Source organism: Dioszegia hungarica (assembly GCF_025882075.1).
Source record: "Dioszegia hungarica strain PDD-24b-2 chromosome Unknown MKK02contig_24, whole genome shotgun sequence".
Lineage (NCBI taxonomy): Eukaryota > Fungi > Basidiomycota > Tremellomycetes > Tremellales > Bulleribasidiaceae > Dioszegia > Dioszegia hungarica.
In genome coordinates this window covers 97032-115949 of record NW_026515778.1, presented here as the reverse complement: position 1 = coordinate 115949, position 18918 = coordinate 97032, and the positions used below count along the sequence as shown (strand labels likewise).

The following is an 18918-nucleotide window of genomic DNA, read 5'->3' as shown; positions in this document are numbered from 1 at the left end:
ATTGAGGGAGCCCCACATCCCATAACGACCTCTCCTCCGCATCGAAGCAACCACCTTAACTCGTGCCCCCTATCATCCCTTCTTCTCCCTCTACTTCACAATTCAGACCCGTGCAACATGTCGGGAACGTACGCTCTGCAGCACCATACATTTCTGGCATGTAGCTGACAGACCAGACGGGAAGCTACACACGCGGGTAGCTGGTACACCTCTTCCGGTCCGCTTGCTCACCGTCCCACTCCACGAGTCGCAGAAGCTGACCCTTGTAGGCTCGCAGCTCGAGTCTGAGCTTGATGGATACCTCGCCAAGGTTGATCCTATACCTGAGCTGGACTACGCCCCACCCGTCGCAAACGCCAAGGCTGTCATAGCACCGTATGTCCCCATATCACCTTCAGCTATGTTGTACATGTGTTTGTAAGATAGCTGATGTATAGGCATGCGGGATACTCATACTCTGGTCCAGCGGCCGCTTGGGCATATGCTGCTATACCGACTCAACGAGTGTACGTTTGACCCATCATCCTCCTTAGCAGGAGCTGAAGCTAACCGAGTAGGAAACGGGTCTTCTTGCTTGGTCCTTCGCATCATGCTTACCTGTCCGGAGTCGCGCTCTCGCGCTTTGAGACTTATGGCACTCCTCTCGGGGACATTCCACTCTGCAAAAACAGTGAGCTGTTTCGCCGCGATCGCCGTTCGGGTTGTCGCGTATAGCCTAAGCTGACCTCGTAGCCATCTCGGAGCTGCAAGATTCAGGCCTCTTCTCGGACATGTCGCCCTCAGTGGATGAGGACGAGCATTCTCTGGAGATGCATCTCCCATATATCCGTCATATCTTCTCAGGGTGAGCTAGGCATCACATCCGGTGGAGACAAGGGTGATTAGCTGAACCGGCTAGGATTGAGGACCTGCGGCTGATTCCTATCCTGGTTGGACATCCCGACGCGAGGACTATGGGCCGTCTGAGCGAGGTCCTTGGTCGGTACTGGGCGGAGGAAGATACATTCTTCGTGATCAGTAGTGATTTCTGCCACTGGTAGGTCTTGCGTCCTCCTTTCTCCCCAGCTATGGGCAAATTTCTGGTCCTCCATGTCCTTATTATCCGCAGACGTACTGTCTGCCGCACTTCAAATCCATAGCTTGGGCATGGCTGATCATCAGGGGCACCCGCTTTTCATGCACACCCTACTACCCCTCCGCCCCTCACCCCTCCAACCCCGTCCCGCCCGTTCCCGCCGCCTACTCGTCCACATCGACCTCATCAGCCCCATCGTCCCCGCCCGAGATGGTCAAGCGCTTCGACAAGCCCGGCACAGCAGCTATATGGGAAAGTATCCAATATATGGATCATGAAGGTATGGACCTCCTCCGTCGGCCTGCAGGGCAGGGCGCAGTGGACGCGTGGGAGCGATATTTGTCCCGAACCAAAGTAAGTCATAATATTCAGCTCGAGCTAGCATCTGCTCCATCGAGAGGTCAGACCATAGAGCTGATCAGACAGAACACTATCTGCGGTCGGAATCCCATCACTGTCCTCCTTCATCTCGTTCAGCATGTCTACGCGGGCAAGCCAGAAGCGGAGCATCCGGAGTTTGTGTTTGTGAGGTATGAGCAGAGTAGTCGGTGTATGGCGAAGGGGGATAGTAGTGTGAGTTATGTGAGTGGGGTACTGAGGGTTCCGGGGCGGGTTTAGGTTGAGCCTGCTGCGGAGGTCCTGGAGGCAGAACAAGAGTTATGTGTAAACAGGTCGTTTGGTTGTACATCATGTATCGCGTCCGTGAACATACTGATCATCCTCATTGACCGAATCTCATGTCGCTCACCGTGCTCAAAGTCTTAGTGTTACTTCCCTACATTGCTGATATCGATACTAGCGGCGACTGGCCCCTCCGGCGATCGCGCAACCATCCTTTGATCAGCTACATAGCTCGAACGTGTATGAGCTACCCCTGAATTATACCTGCACTGCCTCACTCTAGATTGCGAGACCAGCATGTCAGTATAAAGGAAGATCCTGGCTCTGACGTGTCTAATGAGATAGATATCGAGTTCGAGAGGGGAGCAGACTGAAGGGGCGAAGGATGAAAGCAAGGCCGACTGAAAGTGTAGCAGTCAAGCGATCCTTACAACTAAGCGGGCTAAATACGGCAGAGAGGGACTGGTGAGGGGTATAAAGCCCGTCCCCCGCCTCCCGGATCCCTCAATTCTACATCTACTTTGCCCCACTCGCACTTATCCTCTACCACACCATTCACATCCTCACAACCACTTCTTTCACCTCACCATGTCTGCCATCCCTTCCTCTATAATCGAGGAGGTTCTCTTCGATGCCTGGGCAGCCAAGATGTTGTTGGAGGAAGGCTACCGCCCCCACTCTACCCGCATTGGCGACATGGAGTTCACGTGCCCGTCAAAGGAGGAGTGAGTAATCGGGACTCAGCTACCTGCCTTCAATCCTCGATCTGTCGGCGGTGCAGCGACCAGCGTCATAATGCTAACGTACAGCGAGGAGGGAAACCGCACGTATGTGATCGGCTGCGATACCGTCTCTACTCCCGAAGGTTTCAAGACCACCTTCAAAGTGGCCTCGGAAAAGGTGTTCGCTTCGTTCTGCAAGCGCATGAAAGATCAAGCGGACGCCGCGAAGACCACGCAGAAGACGGACGAGCAGCAGCAGCATGATGCGGCTGATGAGACCAAGGGCACGCAGGATGACACTGAGGTAAGCTATCAGATGCAGCAGCTGTCGTGTAGGGATATCCGGCTGACATGACCAGCAGCCACCCGTCAAGCCCAAGGCCTGAGCTCGCGCATCAGTGACACCCGTTCCCCATCTGATACTCTCCCCTTTGTTCCATATACTTGCCGCATGCATCGTTTACTCGTGAAATGATACGCCTCATGGCGAACTCATCAGGGCGCCTCGCGTCGCCAGGTTGAAGTCCCTACACTCAGTCCCTTGAGCTGACAGGTTCGCACTCAGCTCGCACAATGTAGCTCTGGGCCGAGCATGGAGATTAATTTGCAAACGGTCACGTCGCCATCAGCGCAGCGAACTTGCGGCAGAGATCGCGCTGGCCATGAAGATCCAAAATCTAATACTGAAATGCATAGCATGGAGACAGTGGGCTCGCCTCTATTATACACGGTCCGTTGCGGGATGGAAGGGCTCGGTACTAATATCGGGCGTAAGAGTGTTTCTCCTCGTCAACCGGTATGCTTTATCACCATCCCCCGTGACATACGAACAGACAGCAAATTGAGACCCGCCATTGACTCCACCATAATTGCTGAGGGTTCCGTTGATGACTTCGAGGTCTGGAGTCGGAATTTGGTCCAATTTGACGCCGGCTACGACGTGGACGTTCGTGGACGCGATGGCAGTGCAGAGCGTTGCGCGTGTTCGGCGTTCCGCGCGTTCGGCCTCAAGACGAGCCTCTCGCTCAGCATCAACAGTATCTTCCAATTCTTTCGATAGGTGGTTGAGATCGTTGTCGAAGTTTCCGCTCATCATGTCAGCCGAGGGGCAGTAGGTCTCGCTTCTGCCCGAGATGTCTCGGTTGGACATGGCGGGAATGTGTGGGCGAGATCGAGGTGCGATGTGCCTGTTGATTGTTCAGATTCGGTCGTTGCAGCTCAGGATGCGAGGCGGTGTTGAGATCTGAGAGGAGCTGTCGTTTGAGGTGTTGCTATGATTATGGAAGCTGACTTGAAAGTCAATGGCTGAGTGCTGAGTGGCGAATGAATTAAAGTCGAAGGGTCAGCGGTAAGAGACCATACCGATAGGGTAAGGCACGCTTGTCAAATTCAGTCTCAGCTAGCACAGCCTCACAGGATCCTTTGTATACACACCTGTTCAAGGAGCGTTGCGCGCGCGTAGCATGGCGTCACATGGATGATAAGAGGAAACGACTGCGCCTGGATTATACATACGTCCTTTGATCTCCGTGAACAGCCCAAAGGCGAAGTGAGGGAGACAGGGCATGCTCAGCACACTCAGTGTGCTGCTTGATGCGAAGATCAATAATGTATGTGAATCCGCCATGATATCAAATGTAGTGTAAGTGAACGAGTGTATGAATTTCCTTTGTTTCTTTTCCTCTCAGCTAGATACAGTACTTCCTTTGTATGGCCTACTCCACACCGAAACACAAGATCACTGGCCGCAGGCCAGCTGCAGCTGCGTTTGATACCCATAATTGCTTGCCTGGAATCTTGTCTAACGTCGACTGGCGGATGAAATGAGACAATACTCACCACCAGCATCGATGTCGGTTGTGACCAGCCCGCGCGGCCACTCACTCAAGCGGACCGTCGCAGATCATACCAGCGGTCAAGGTCACAAGTGCTGGCAGTGGAACGGGTGGCGCTTTCCCATCGGGCTCGCCTTAGGCCTGGCGGCAATCGTTCTCTTGCGCTGGCGCTGGCTTGGAGCAGCCATCATAAGAACCGGGTCATGTCACTACTCCGGCAGTCAAGGTTGTTAGGAATCTGAGATTCTAGGCTCTCTGAAGCGGGAAGCGAATAGGTAGCGAGAAGTCACCCCTATTCGGAAGCGAGCTCGGTAGCGAGTAGGAACTCCTATATCGAGTAGGAGATCCAGAGAGTGCGACGCCAGAGTGGCGAGATCCCATACCGAACAGCTCAGGAGAGTCTGGCATGTCAGTATGGCGGACCGAGTGTGGCGCCGACAGCACAGTAGGAGCTCCTATGCAGTATAGGAGCTCAGAGGGATTCGCAGGTCTGAAGAGAACTCCCTATAGCACATAGGGACTTGCTATAGCTTGTAGGGACTTGCTATAGCTTGTAGGGGATTGCGTAAGAACTTCCTATAGCTTGTAGGAACTTGCTATAGTTAGTAGGGACTTCCTATAGCTTGTAGGAACTTGCTATATACTGTAGGGACTTCCTACACTATGTAGGAAGTCGCCAGGCTGGAATATATAAGGAGGTCATGTCGAGTCCAATGCATCCCCACTCTGCAGTCGGAAAAGTGTCTTGCCCATCCTGGTCCCTGGAAAAGTTAACAAAGGGCTGGCGCAAAGCTTCATGTATATGCCGTTGACGACTTATGACTCTTCACTCCCCGGCGCTGAAACGGAACTCACAGTACGTCTCTCGCTTGCCTGGATTTGGCAAGACCCCTCGAGCTTGGCGAAGCTGAAGCCAAACAGTTCGACATCGGGGACTCGACGTATTTCTCCCCTCTGACCAAGGCATCCGCCATGTTCAACCTACAGCCCGCCGATACCGGCGCACACGCTCCACCCTCAGCCAGACCTGGCTACCGCAACTTGGCGACTGTCATTCGACTCTCCAGCGCGGCGGATATATCCCCTTACGCCCTGGCGAACATCCTCGCGGTGTATGCGAAGGTGGACGATGTCTATACTAAGGCCTTTCTGCGTATCGTCATTTTCACTACTGGAGGCAACCTGAAGGGCCCACTCGATCTGCCAGAGGAGACTATCGAATACCTATCAACCATCAAGTGGGTCAAGCTGATCGTCCTCACGGATGGCGTTCGGTTCACGCGCATCGATCCGGCTTACCGCGCTGAGAAGACACCCCCACTTATACATACAACAGCCTTTCCTGACGAGCTAGTCCACAGGCAGCTTCAGCCCGGACCATACCTCGCCACCCTAGACCCGCTCGGCTCTCGTCTCACTCTAAGTCCATTGTACAAGCTCCAGACTGATCAATATCGGACCTTCGTCTCGGGTCTGATCCCATCTACCGCCGAGCGCGGAGGCTACAAGGTGCTCGGACGGCTCAGCCAGGCGTTCGGGGATCCCCTGATCCCGATCCCATCGAGACTGTACACGATGTACTCGGGCCTCCCCCTCGCGGGGCTTCGTTTCGCCGTGAAGGGTAGGTCGCGCTATCATGAGTGATTCTGGTGAGCTGATAGCTGACATCAATTGGGCAGACATATACGACGTCAAAAGCGTCAAAACATCCGCTGGTAGTCGAGCCTATACCGACCTCTACCCCGCACCGAACAGTACCGCGCCGGCCATCCAGAGACTCCTAGATCTGTAGGCTGTTATGGTGGGCAAGACAAAGACGAGACAGTGAGTTCTGGATCTCCCATACCTTCACTCTGTCTTCTCGCCGCACGCTCGTATCTCGTTGCCGGGCCTGAGCTGTGGCTGATCCCCGCTCGAGATTCGCCTCCGGCGCAGGCACACACGATGCGACCCTGGAAGTCCAATACCCCTTCTCGCCCCGCGCAGATGGATGGCAATCATGCGCAGGCAGCTCCTCGGGCTCCGCGTGTGCGATCGCAGCGTATGGATGGTTGGACTTTACGGTGGGGACGGATACGAGTGGGTCGGTCCGGCTGCCTGCTGCTGTTGCTGGTGTTTACGGGATGAGGGTGAGCACCGGGAGTACTGCATCGCTATGAGTAGGACTGATCAGATACAGCCTACCATCGGAGGGATGAGCCTCGAGGGGGTACTTCCTCTGGCGCCTGCGTTCGATACGTTAGGTGTATTGGCTCGTGATCCTCAGCTGTGGACCAGAGTGTCGCGAGAATGGTATGGGTATAGGTGAGTTCTCTTATGGTCATGGACTGGCATCCTCGTGAGTATCTGGTCTGAGGTCAATACAGCCGACGGGCCAAGCCATCCCCAGAGGCCTTCCCGAAGACACTCATCTACCCTACCAATTATATGCCCCACGGCTCCTCCGAAGCCCGCCAGCTGAAAGAAGACTTCATTGGTGCTCTTCAAGATCGGTACAGGATGGAACATCGCAGAGTGGACGTTCAGTCCGCTATCACCGAGGCTGGGATGGACGTCAACGGCCTTAATACAGCATTTGACGATATCGTCGCTTGGGTGAGTATATCCCGCGGGAGACCGCGCTGCGGCGTGGCATAGGCTGACCCGACAGTCTCAATGGAACAGTGTCGGACGAGACCTCGTAACTCGGTACGCGAGCTTACATGACGGCCGGTCCCCTCCGCTCGATACGGCCCGCAGAGCACAGTTTGCCGCTTGGTCCAAGAACGCCACTGAGGAACGTCATAATGCGGGCTTGCAGTCTATGGAGCGCTTCCGAGATTGGTTCAATACGGACTTCATGTCCGCAGAAGCAGATGGAGAGGATATTGATGATCGGTTTTGCGGTGCGATGTAAGTACTAGAGTACTCATTGTGAGATTCGCGTCAGCTGAAGCGATAGCTATGTCTATGATATCGGCACCGGTGGTCAGCCTGTAAGAATACACCACATCAGTTCTTTGACTGTCGTATAGTCAAGCTGATGGGCTTAGGCGTACCGTGAACAGGGCCTGAATGACGGACCGCTATTCTCTGATCCGCTCAACAAGTGGGTTGCTTCGGCCCGCCTCCTGGCAAGCAGTCTGATAGCCAGACCGATTGAGCTGACGCAACAAAGTACCCTGCACCAATCTCGCACCTCAGCTTACGCCGGCTGCGCCGAAGTCACCCTCCCGATAGGTCAGGCGCCGTTCCTGAGTAAGATCAGCGGCAAGGTGGAGTATCTGCCTGTTTCGATCAGCTTGATGATGAAGGCAGGATGCGAGTGAGTGGTGCTTTGCCGTACTGATGGTCCGAAGCGTATATGGGGCTATCATAGCTGATGTGTCAGTCATGTGCTTCTGGATCTCGTTGACGATCTCGCGAAGGTAAGCAGAGGATTTGTCGAGCGTTCTAGGACTGTGGTTGCCGACTGTTGCTGATCAGCTAGACGAGGCTGATTCGTCCTGTCTTGACCGGTCAGGCAATATCAGGTATATACAGGTTGTGACATGCCGTCCGTCCGGACCTACAGAGAGGTTGCTTACCGTAGGTGGGGCGGAATGGGCAGGTCGTACGCCGGATATGTGTAGTCCAATTAGGTCAGATGTCGAGCGAGCCTGATGTACACCGAGTAGTCGGGAGATAGTATACATGCTGCCTGCCCAACGTCTATTCAGTCTCAATAACAGTGTACCCCTTAATCTGTCCAAATCAGCTCAATCTTTCCTCTCCTCTCCTCCTCTCTCATTGGTTCTTTGGCGGAACCCCAACTCACCTTGTTCTCCCTAATCATCCTCGTGTACATCTCCGCCAACTCCTTGCAATTCTGCAAGTGATTCACCCCTTCTCCCCGATAACACTTTTGCAGCTCTTCCCGTACTAATCTCGCCTCCATCGCTTTGACCCAGGATTCGCGGACGTGGTTTTCGCGGTTCTTCAGTTCGGCTGGAGGTATCAGCTCGTACAATGAGAGATGTATACGATAGGTCTAGCCGGGGATAGGGCAGTAAGGGGAATAGTAGCTGGCAGCCTGAGAGGGAGGCCGGATGAAGACGTACTTCTGTAGTCGTCCATTGTTGGTACCGCTGACATTTTGGCTGAAATTATTTGCGGATAGAGGAGCGGAGAGGACGGATATGTTGGTGTGTTGGGGACGATAGGTGTGACTCGGTATGCTCAGTAAAGTATAGGCTACAGCAATAGCAACAACACCGTCTTTGGCTGGAGGAAGGAGAAGAAGGTGGAAATAGCTTCTTCCCCCCACTTTAGACCTACTTTCCCACGTTGTTCGAGTGGCATCAGTCAATGGAGCCCCGCAAAGTCCGTGCGACTGATTTGTTGGTGGAGGTTGGTCCAGGCTCGAGCTTTTACCCTATAGATCTCACTCACATTGTCTCACCTTCCATACATATTAGACCCATTCTCCTTCTCCCTCCCTCTCCTCCCTCCTGAGACATCCTGTAACAGTAAGCCCTTATCTCTTCTTTGATCCCGAGAGGAAGAATGCTGACGTGGAATAGCTCGGGTGACAAGTAGTGACGGGTCACGCCAACCCAACCCTCGTTCCTCGCCCTCGGTCCGTTCCTCGCCTAGCTAGGCCCTAGCTCCGCTCCCCCTTCTCCAACCTGGACCTGCCCCTTCCTCTCCTTCTTCCATCCATACTTCATCCTCACACCACTCATCATGGCATACCCAGAGCACTACTACACCCCCTCCCTCGTCTCTGCCTCTGGCTCACGACGCAACAGCCCGCCCAGCGACCCCCCTACCCCAGGTATCCTCTCTCCGACCGGACCGCCCCAGGGCGGCATGTGGGGCAGTAACGGAGCTCCTCACGTTCCAGAGTGGTACAAGTCCCCAAGGGGCGCCGCTAATGGTGGGATGACTAGCCCGTTGGGTATGGGTCACCCGGGAGGGCAGCGACGACCGGTGAGTTGAGCTCTATATAGCTGCGCATACCTTACTCCGCCTCCCCCTTCTCACCCTCCATTCCTGTTCTGTCTCACTTGTTACTGTCATCATCGCCCCTCTCATCTTACTCTATCTTCTCCCCCAACTCTGTCATCTCGCATCTCAGCCATCTCCACCTTCTTCATCCCATCAACCATCCACACCTCCCCCTCTCGCTTCTTCCTCCTCCACAGAAAGCATCATGCCTCCCGCCTCCTCCACCTCCACGAGCTCTTCCACGCGCTCTTCCCTGATCCAAGCTCATACTCAGCTCGGCGATGTCAACTCGAACCAGATGCCCACGCTCGGTCTCGCTTCCCCATTCGTCCCGTCTGACCCAAACTGTCTTTGGGGTCCACCGATGGGTATGCAGAGTCCGGAACAGCGGAGTGTATCGCTCGAGAAAGTACGTCTCGCCACTTAGGCGCTCCTGCCCCTTCCCTTCTCCCTTCTCTCCTCCCTCCCACTTCCAGCAGTTAGCAGATAGCTGACCAAGTAGGAGCTCGCAGCTGCCCAACGGAGGATCCGCGAGCTGAGTCTGGAGAATCAGCAGCTCAAGCAGCGTGATGCAGTATGTCCTTGTACTCAGCTCCCCAATTCTTACCCCGGCATGGCTAAGAGAAGAAGCTGACACTTCAGTACCGCTCCCCCTCCATGTCCAGTATCAGCCCCCTCCACCCCCTCAGTCCAGTCACATACCACACCCCTGGTCCAGCTTCCGGCACGCCCGTCTACTTTGACTCGATCGGAAGCAGCATGTACAACTCGGGGTATAGCGGCGTATCGCACAGCGGCGGGCAGGGAGGTGGGGGGTATTTGGAGGAAGAGACGGGAGTCGTCCAGGAGGGTGTCGATGTGAGCTTTCCAACGCTATCCTTACAGCAAAAAAGAGATATACCATGGGCGCAAGCTGACTTTCCAGGCGAACGCAGTCTATATCGCCCCGAGGCTTCTTCAGGCGGACCTCCTCCGTGGCGTCTACAACTTCAACGATATGCGCGATGTTGAGATTCGGCCTATTGTCTGGGTGATCGCGCACGTTCAGCCTCACAACAGCATGGAGAGGTGAGTGCCCCACTGAGCTTCAAACCCCGCGTCGGCGTACAGAGGACCTAAGCTGATCCTCCAGCGCATCCCTCAAAGCGGCAGTCAGCAATCTCGCCGTGAGCTGCTCCTTTCCCAGCTAGGACAAGGCGAAGAAGCTGACTGGCAGAACCGCTTCTCGCTCGGCAACTCCCACCCGACGTGCATACTCCTCATCAACGCCATCTTTGACTGGGCCAAGGGACTCTGCTTCACTTCGTGCGGCAACTACCTGTGCCAGCAGCTTCTTGAGAAGGCGGACATGCCGGATAAGCAGAAGTTTATCGATGTCATCAAGTGAGTTACCTGATTCTCCACGTACCACACAACAGGGCAGAGGATGGTACAGCTGACCTTGAAGGGATGAGATTGTTAATATTGCGGGAGACAAGTTTGGGACGCATGTGCTCTGCAAAGCTGTGGCTATTAAAGAGCTTGAGGTCAGCTTTGTGGATCCCGGAATTGATTCGGGGGCAGCAGCTGACACAGGTAGGAGCCTATCGCGGATGCTTTGATGAAGTATGGAGTATTCGATTCGCTTAAGACTGGTGCGAGGCGATTATGGCGGGAGGTGAGCTAGAGCGTTCCGGAACTCGTGGACTCAGCTGATCATCTAGTACCTTGAGAAATGCCGGCAGAATCGATCGCAGGATGTCTTCTACAAGTGAGCTGGCGGTCTCGGGAAGTTGTGCTGGCGGTCTCGGGAAGTTGTCAAAGAGGACCACAGCTGATCATGACAGAATCAACGAGGAGATGAAGGGTCGTTGGGCCGACTTGGCTTGCAGTAATGAGGTGAGCTTGCCGGAGATGCTGTATTGCGCCGAGAGCTGACAATGTAGCATGGATCGATTGCGGTCCAGCAGGTGTTTGAGGTGTTTGGTTCGCAGGAGTTGACGGTGAGCTTCTTTGTGCGCAGAGCCTCTCGAAGTAAGCTGACACGTCAGGATCCATGCTTTAACGAAGTGAGTGCCCTGCTTGTGGGCATATCATACGAGACAGCACTAATCACCTAGATCTTGGACGCCATCTCCACCGTCGCGAACAACCAATTCGGACAGTAAGTTGGCTCTAGCTCCATCTCGATCGTCATGCCGAAGCTTACACGCCAGCTTCCTCATCACCAAGCTCCTTGGCTACCCTCACCTCGTCAAGCCGACCTGCGAGGCCATCATCGCCTCGTACCCGCCTGTCGCGATCACGCACCACGGCGTCAACTTTGTCAAGATTTCATTGTCCGAGACTGCCAGGCCGGGGTTGAGCAAGTATATCGACTCGATCTGTAGTTCGGAGAATGGGTCAGTTGGCAGTCTGCTTCGCCGCTCGTAGATGGTAGATCAGCACTGATTGGAGCAGGCAGACACCGGGCATCGTCAGTATTGCTACAGCTTCGGTTGGGAAGGCGCATCTCAGTGAGTCCAGCTACCGCCCCCGGGACATGGAAGCAGCTGACAAGACTAGTCTTTGTGCTTGGATACGTGAGCTTCTCCGCCTGGATTGACTTCTGAGGAGACAGCTGACGTGACAGTTGAGCCCCCTCGAGCAGAACCGCGTCCGAGGTGTCTGCAAGGCGTACAGCACCACCCTCAGGAACTCGCAGAGCGGCAATGACCTTCTCCGATCTCTGTGAGCTGTTGCGTGTACCATCTCGTGTAGGCGACCAGAAGCTGACGCCAACAGGGGCATCATCCATGCGGTCGGAGCGAGGTACCGTGCCGGAACAAACTAGGCTTTGAGCCTCACGGTTCACGAATCACGACCATACGACCTCTACAAGACAGTCACGCAATCCACGACCTCAACAACGCTACATCCTCCATCCCTCATCGGCTCATCAAACATGTGTATATCATCGTATCAACCCCATTTTCCTCCTCATCAACCTGTAAATACCATCCACGCTATCGGCTCATTTCCTCATCCTCGGTCTCCCGGTCTCTCGGTCTCTCGGTTCGCATACTCTCTGCCCATTTCCCCCATCGCACGATCATGACGACCCCTTCACACGCAACATAATATCCGGCCGTACGACCCCGCAGGCCTCAGCATTATACCATTACGCATTTACGCATTTTCGACATTCGGCCGACCTTATCATGTACCCATTCCATTAATTCTCAATTCAAAAAGTATCCCTCGGACATCGAGGGCCATCGGCGGTGGGCTGGGGACGGGCGGAGGTGTGCCAGGAGGTAAGGAGGGGAAGGGGAAAAGGGAAGACGCTCGCTCAAGTATGTATTTTGGCCGGAACGGTTGGGCCTTGTCAATTCTTTATGATCTTTGTGTATACTGTATGTAGCGTCCTCGTTTGAGATAGATCGGGTACTCATTCATCGTACGCCGACTCGGCCCCGCCGATTGGCTGTCACTGGGCATATGACTTGGTACGCCTTCTCCTGTCCCGAGTCTGAATATCCTGGCCAACGGCGAGACCTGCAGAATGTGTCATCATGCCGAGTTCCTCTGGATTGCGATACAACTCGTCCAAATCCACCCGTTCTCGCCCCGCCGCGTCCCAATCCCCTAGATCAGAGCTTCGCTTTCAGCTGTTCCTGCTTTGGCTGCCGCTTTGCCCATTCATCCACCAGCATCGGCCTCATGTCCCGCTTGACTACTTTGCCGTTGACGTTTTTGGCTGTCTGTATCAGCTCGGCTCTGTCTTGGCTTGCAGACTGATCACAGAGCTCACGGAGGGGTCCATCGTGTATCAACAACAGAGAAGGGACGGCGAACCGCGGCAGTCTGATGATCAGCTTGATACTTCGCCTCCCTTCTACCCCGCCCGCTCCAGCGTGTCCGTCCCGTCCCTCTTTTTCATCCCACGTGTCACATGAACTTTCCGCGCAAGGGGAACATGAAAGTGACATACCTCCCTTTGACACCCTCCAGGATATCCGCCTCGGTCCCCTTCTGCCCAGGCCGCAGAGCCACTATAGCACCAACCAGCTCGCCCAGGATCTTGTCGGGGATCCCAATGGCCACCGCCTCAGAAACGCGCTTATCCGCGTATAAAGCGTTCTCAACCTCTGACGATGTGATCTGGGCGTATCAGCTTCCCCGTCTCACTTCGTACAACGGCTAGCCGGAAGGTCCAAGCAGGTGTGAGATAGCTTACGTTCTCGCCGCCACGGATAATGATGTCCTTCTCTACGCTCATCAGCTGCATTCTGACCGGCATTGACCGAAGTGCAGAGACAGCTCACGTCGATCTCGAATATACACAAAGCCTTCATAGTCCACCTCGGCCACATCGCCGGTATCGAGCCATCCGTCCGCATCGATCGCCTCGGCGGTGGCTTCTGTACTGGATCAGCATCCTCGCATTCCGAACCCGTTCTCTCAAAGCTGCACCTCTGCCGCCCGGATTAGCCCGGAGCGAGAGACAGTATAGTACCGACCCCAGCGTAGAAGAGAGCAGTAGATGAAACTCACTCTCATTCCCATAGTATCGCTTCATCACCTGCGGACCACGCACGAGAAGCAGACCGATCTTGCCATCGGGCAACTCTTTCCGAGTGGCGGGATCGACAATCTTGACATCTGTCACGGGAACGACGGGTCCACTGGCTGGTCAGCTCTTTATTGCCTGCTAAATGAAGCTCTGACGAGCAGGACATACGTGCTATCAGGCTATACCTCATCAGCCACTGTCCGCGACTCCCTGACGTTCAGGTGGCAGAAGAGGCTCACCTTGAGTACATAGTCCCCTCCGGCGATAGAACAGACATAAGCGTTAGTCTCCGTCATCCCGTATCCCTGCACCCTATCTGATCAGCTTGGCCACCAACCGAGCATACGGAGTGAAGTAGGAGCGAGAAAGGCGAATGCGTGGCAAGGCACTCACAGTCCTGCTTTCGGCCATCGCTCTTTCACCTCCGCTGCGAGCTGCTTGCTCGGCGGCGCGCCGCCGTAGAACACTGTATCGAACGATCGATCTTTGAGGAGGTCGGGAGACTGGAGGATTGAAGCTACGACGGCTGGGACTCTGGTACATCAGCGATAGTCCTATGTCTCCGCTCAATCCTGCGCCTGGCCTTGCTCCCGATACAAGGCATGAAAATTTACCCTCCAATGACCGTGACCCCCTCTCCCTCAATCAGGGCTACCGCCTCCTTCACGTCCCACCTCCGCATCATCACCATCTTGCTTCCGGCAAAGACTGCGCGCATGAGCCACGAGAGGCAACCCGTGACGTGGAACAGCGGGATCGCTAGGAGGACTGTGCGTTGCGGGTCGGATGTGGATGGGAGGGGAGGAGGGATTAGGTCTGCCCGAAGCGCGGCGCGGGCGGGAGCTATAGATCAGCATCAGGCAAGAGAATGGTGTGTGAGGACCGAGAGGAAGGGAGAGTAGGCATCAGTCTGGACCGGTGGATCAGGGGTTGGGTCTAGAAGGGGACACGTACCGACCATCCCGGACCAGAGGTTCGTCAACGCCATTCGCTGCGTACTGAGCACCGCCTTCGGCGGGCCACTCGTACTGCCTCATCAGCTCTTTCCCGTCTCTGCCGGACGATCGGGTAAATTTGAGCTCACCCAGACGAGAAGAAGATCAAGCCGTCACTTTCCGGATCCAGCGCCTCGAGGCCTTTCCCAGACCGGACATCTTCCAAGGAGGCGGGACCGCACTGCAGGTCCGTCGTAAAGTCCACGACCTGCCTCATGAGCTGCCGCCCCGTCTGCCGCTCTAGGGCCGTTTCCGCTCCAGAGGGAGAAGGGTGAGGGGGAACTCACCGGCCCTACGCCCAGCTCTTTCAGCATGGACAGGATAGGTTTGAGCGCTTCTGCTCTTTCTGGGTCTACCAGGACTAGATGGGGAGTGGTCGTCTTCAGGCAGTGTAGCATCAGATCTTGCGGGCTAGCCCGTCAGTGACAGCTGGATTGAGAGGACTGGAAGGACCGGACGTACAGCATGGCATTGAGGCAGACGGCTATTCCGCCGATCAGGTGGACGGCCATGAACGCCACAACCCATCTATACCGTCAGCTGCCTTCCTCTCTACCACGTCCCGGTCGGAATAGGCGCCTGCAAGGCTCCCAGCTGTAACAAGGGGACCTACCCTGCGGAATTGGATCCCCCAATAGCTACCCGACTCCCCATCCCCAGCCCTTGCTCCTTCATCCACCCCGCCAGCCGCTCCGCGCGTTCATGGACCTGTTTGAAGGTCACGCTCTCCCGGGACGTCCCAGAGGATGAGGGGGAGGAGATGAATGTCCGGTCCGCATATTTGACCATGGACGCCAGGAAGAAGGAGCGGAATGTTTTGGGTGCCTGCCCTAGTCAGCTCTAACTCTTCCTTCGACGCCCTCTATGGCACCGCCCGCCCGATCAGTCGGCAGGGACCAGACTTACATGCTTCCAGACTCGGTATTGCCGACCATCAATCTTGCGCTCCTCAATCTCGAGGATCTCGCCTCGGGATGTGAGGATATGATCGCCTGTGGGTTGTCAGTACTCGCGCTCCGCTTGTCGAGCGAGCTGCCAGGCAGGATGTTTTCTTGAGAGCCAAAGCTCTTCACTAGCCGGTCCGGAGCTCAGGATACGGTGCCAGCTCAGCGGGGGAGAGCACGGGACGCGACAAGCCGTCCAGGGAGTGCTGGGAAGGGTCACTTACATTGATCGATTGACGGCTTCTTGCCCATGGTTGTCGATGTTTCTTCAGCCTTCGTTTGCTTGAGAGAGTTTATGCAGATCGCTCAGCCGGCAGTCTGGGTGGGGGAGAGGCAGTAGAGTACGTGCTCGATGTACACTGGAGAGAGCTTGACAGTCGCAGGGAGAGATCCTCCTCCACCCCCACCTCGGAGAAGACCGATGACCGGTTGTAAAGTAGCCGTATGGAGCTTGGAGAGGGCTCCTATGCGCAGCAAGTTGCCTCCAGCGCTTCAGAGACTGCTTCAATGCTGGCGTGTAGGGTTGACGTGGGTCTGCAGGTGACCGGCAGTACGCTGAAGCCACAGTATGCCATGTATGTACAGTCTTTGCTAATCCGCTTCTCTATCGCCATGCCGACCCTTACCAACTACTGCGTCTTGCTGTACTGCTTGACCAGGTCCGACACCGTCGTCGCCAGAGCTATGACCGTCAGCTACGAGGCTTAGAAATCAATAGGAATCTGACAGCTGTACTCACTGTCGACACCCGCAGTAGTCTTCGCCTCCGCATAAACCCTCACGCAGTCCTCCGTCCCACTCGGCCTAACAAAACTCCGGCCCATCTCCACCTTCCCCACCGCCTCGTCCAGCACCGCCTGCAATCCCGCCGGCGAAGTCAACTTGCGCTCCGCGTCGGTTGTCTCGAACAAGAACCGATCGGCCACTTCGACCTTGACGAGACGGTTGGGAAGGTCCTCGTATGCCGCATCCCACTCGACGGCGGTCCAGCCCCGATGAGCGAGGACGACCTCGACGAGGAGCATGTCGGAGAGAGCATCCCCGACGGCCTGGTTGATGAGTTGGGAGAGGGCGAGGAGCTGCTTGGTGGCGGTCGAGCTGTCGGGGGAGGTGGGCTCGTGCACTGCAAGAGTGGAGAGGAAGGAGGGGGAGAAGAGGACCGTGCCGTGGCCGTTGGCTTCAAAGTATACGCCGATGTCGTATTTCTGGGCGGCATGGTGCAGGTGTTTGACGCCGGTGGGGACGCAGGTTACCGGTACGCCCCGCTATGAAGTCAGCTATACTGCTGTTTCGCACAGTAATCATAACTCACACCCTTGAGATACTTTGTTGAGCTGCCATTGGCATAGGCAGTCTGCACCACTCCCACCTCGGCCGTATCCTCCCCACCTTCCTGGCCCAGCTTGGCCTTCTTGACCAAGTCCATCAAGAACAACGCTACCAGCCCCGCGATCTTGTCTCCGTCCAGCAGACGGAACTTGCCGCCTTCGCCGAGGTAATAGTAGATGATCCGGTCGGCGTCGCCGTCGAGGGAACAGCTGCGGGTATCAGGCTTGTCGAGCAGGCCAGCGTCTTCGACGGAGGGAGGAAGGGCTTGGCGGGTCTTGACGTAGTCTGCACCGCATTGCGAGTTGAGCGCGCCGGGGGTGGTGGTGGAGTCGTTCATCGCTTGGAGAGGGAGGGAGGTGCCGAGATAGCTGGAAAGGGTAGAGATGGCGGGGGCACCGACTCCGTTCGCGCAGTCGACGTAGAGAGTGGGGAGCGGCCCTCGGTTACCCTATACTGTCAGCTGAACCGCACATGGACTATGGGTATGCACCAGCTTACAATCAACGTCTTAAACGCTCCAGCCATACGCTCATAGTACCCCTCCACTGTCGGCTTCCCCTGCTCCCCGTCCCGCGCATTCGTCGCCCGCACCACGTAATGCAACACAGGCGTGGTGTGCACTCCCAGATCAACCACCTTCAACCCCTGGAACGCGCTCAGACCAGCCTCGAACGCCTCAACCAGCTTCTTCCCTGACGGCCGAGTATCGCGCGCGTAGATAATGCTCGATGGCGCACACGCGTCGAGCTCCACGCGGAGGTGGTGCGCGAGGTCGATAAAGGTCGTAATGAGAGATTCGGTCGATGTGCAGTTTGCGAGCAGGGTTGCGTGGGATTCCCAGGTCGGGTCGAGCATCTCTCCCGAGGGGTCGACGAGCTTGACGCCATTGTCCTATAGAGTCAGCTTGGAATCACGAAGGAAGGGATCCTTTAGCTTGCCTGCTCAGGGTTGTGCGAGGCGGTAATCATTACGCCGATAGCTGCTCCACCAAGCTTCTTGGATCGCAAGACAGCAAGGAGCGCACAGCAGAACATGACAGAAGGAAGACGTTCGCCGCTGCTGGGTGAGCTTGATTCGCAATGCCACAAGACCAATTGCAAGAGCAAGCTCACAGAGTCCTGAAGCCAGCGGTACCATAACTGAACTTCACACCCTGTGGCTTTGGGTACGCGTCTGCCGCCTTCTGAAGGGCCGACAAGAAGACCGCATGCTCATGAGCGCTCTTCTTGGGGTCGGCTGGAGCTGATGTAGACATTTTAGGTTATAATGTAAGGAGCCAGAGGACGAAGCTATGCTTCTCGCGCTAAGGAGCGAGGTCATTAGGCTCTGAGGAATGTGGAGTTGGGGATGCCGGCATGCGGCTTGAAAGTGGCGGGATTGTGGCGGTCTCCGACTGGACTGCAGCTTGCTGATAGTCGGGAGTCGGGCTTCGAGGGGGCTCAAGAGAGTGAAAGCGTCTGTGAGCCATAGTTGAGCCCCAGATATCAGGCATGCTCTGGGATGTAGGAGAGTGCTGCCCTTCCAATAAGTTACGCTAGCGACAGACCGATGTCTGCGCCCTGGAGACTCCAGTCGATGTCAACCAGCAATAAATCATCACGTGCGGCACAATCATAGTGGCCATACCCCACATCAATGCGACTTCTGCGATTGGAATACTGTAAAGGGCTGTAAATCTGAGCCGCACCATGTGCAGAGTGACTGGAATGACTCTAACGACCGTCCGCTTCCACGTCAATTCCATGCCCTGGAGGGCTAGAACATAGCTCTCCTCAATCCGAGCTCTCCTCAACCTGGGAGCCGTTTGAAAATACGGTGTGGCTGCTTAGTGGCATCACAATTCAGCCACTCATCGGATATATTGTCATCTCGTATTACGCGATAGAGACAAAAGT

At 55.7% G+C, this 18918-nt stretch overlaps 6 protein-coding genes across 6 annotated transcripts; 3 read left to right on the top strand and 3 right to left on the bottom strand.

Moving 5' to 3' along the window:
* Positions 1 to 117: 117 nt before the first annotated feature.
* On the top strand, positions 118 to 1742 carry MKK02DRAFT_40330 (MEMO1 family; the record flags this gene model as incomplete). Its single annotated transcript, XM_053091056.1, has 10 exons — positions 118 to 128; positions 177 to 217; positions 270 to 375; positions 438 to 506; positions 558 to 670; positions 733 to 844; positions 899 to 1036; positions 1162 to 1429; positions 1502 to 1648; positions 1725 to 1742. The coding sequence occupies 10 exons, from the start codon at positions 118 to 120 to the stop codon at positions 1740 to 1742; spliced, it is 1023 nt and encodes a 340-aa protein (XP_052942728.1).
* Positions 1743 to 5049: 3307 nt separating this feature from the next.
* On the top strand, positions 5050 to 7561 carry MKK02DRAFT_35203 (amidase signature domain-containing protein; the record flags this gene model as incomplete). The annotated part of the gene is made up of 10 exons (XM_053089110.1): positions 5050 to 5109; positions 5151 to 5874; positions 5933 to 6041; positions 6172 to 6382; positions 6433 to 6557; positions 6620 to 6848; positions 6904 to 7145; positions 7195 to 7228; positions 7286 to 7341; positions 7411 to 7561. The coding sequence occupies 10 exons, from the start codon at positions 5050 to 5052 to the stop codon at positions 7559 to 7561; spliced, it is 1941 nt and encodes a 646-aa protein (XP_052942727.1).
* Positions 7562 to 7943: 382 nt separating this feature from the next.
* On the bottom strand, positions 7944 to 8366 carry MKK02DRAFT_40325 (NADH-ubiquinone oxidoreductase 12 kda subunit mitochondrial precursor; the record flags this gene model as incomplete). The annotated part of the gene is made up of 3 exons (XM_053091055.1): positions 7944 to 7976; positions 8050 to 8219; positions 8333 to 8366. The coding sequence occupies 3 exons, from the start codon at positions 8364 to 8366 to the stop codon at positions 7944 to 7946; spliced, it is 237 nt and encodes a 78-aa protein (XP_052942726.1).
* A 591-nt stretch (positions 8367 to 8957) lies between these two features.
* Positions 8958 to 12033, top strand: MKK02DRAFT_40324 (armadillo-type protein; the record flags this gene model as incomplete). The annotated part of the gene is made up of 19 exons (XM_053091054.1): positions 8958 to 9203; positions 9496 to 9630; positions 9724 to 9795; positions 9864 to 10079; positions 10147 to 10289; positions 10354 to 10387; positions 10438 to 10604; positions 10669 to 10747; positions 10801 to 10878; positions 10925 to 10971; positions 11048 to 11099; positions 11147 to 11203; positions 11252 to 11269; positions 11321 to 11364; positions 11417 to 11602; positions 11661 to 11716; positions 11766 to 11782; positions 11833 to 11930; positions 11985 to 12033. The coding sequence occupies 19 exons, from the start codon at positions 8958 to 8960 to the stop codon at positions 12031 to 12033; spliced, it is 1794 nt and encodes a 597-aa protein (XP_052942725.1).
* Positions 12034 to 12832: 799 nt separating this feature from the next.
* On the bottom strand, positions 12833 to 15946 carry MKK02DRAFT_40323 (uncharacterized protein; the record flags this gene model as incomplete). The annotated part of the gene is made up of 17 exons (XM_053091053.1): positions 12833 to 12939; positions 12994 to 13046; positions 13174 to 13343; positions 13420 to 13451; positions 13508 to 13603; positions 13737 to 13867; positions 13924 to 13934; positions 13995 to 14067; positions 14149 to 14289; positions 14370 to 14598; positions 14710 to 14783; positions 14840 to 14958; positions 15038 to 15161; positions 15213 to 15278; positions 15364 to 15575; positions 15657 to 15742; positions 15919 to 15946. 17 exons carry the CDS (start codon positions 15944 to 15946, stop codon positions 12833 to 12835), a joined length of 1752 nt encoding a protein of 583 aa, XP_052942724.1.
* Positions 15947 to 16323: 377 nt separating this feature from the next.
* MKK02DRAFT_35201 (putative phosphoacetylglucosamine mutase) lies at positions 16324 to 18278 on the bottom strand (the record flags this gene model as incomplete). The annotated part of the gene is made up of 6 exons (XM_053089109.1): positions 16324 to 16376; positions 16434 to 16959; positions 17007 to 17471; positions 17522 to 17914; positions 17962 to 18079; positions 18136 to 18278. The coding sequence occupies 6 exons, from the start codon at positions 18276 to 18278 to the stop codon at positions 16324 to 16326; spliced, it is 1698 nt and encodes a 565-aa protein (XP_052942723.1).
* Between the last annotated feature and the right edge of the window lie 640 nt (positions 18279 to 18918).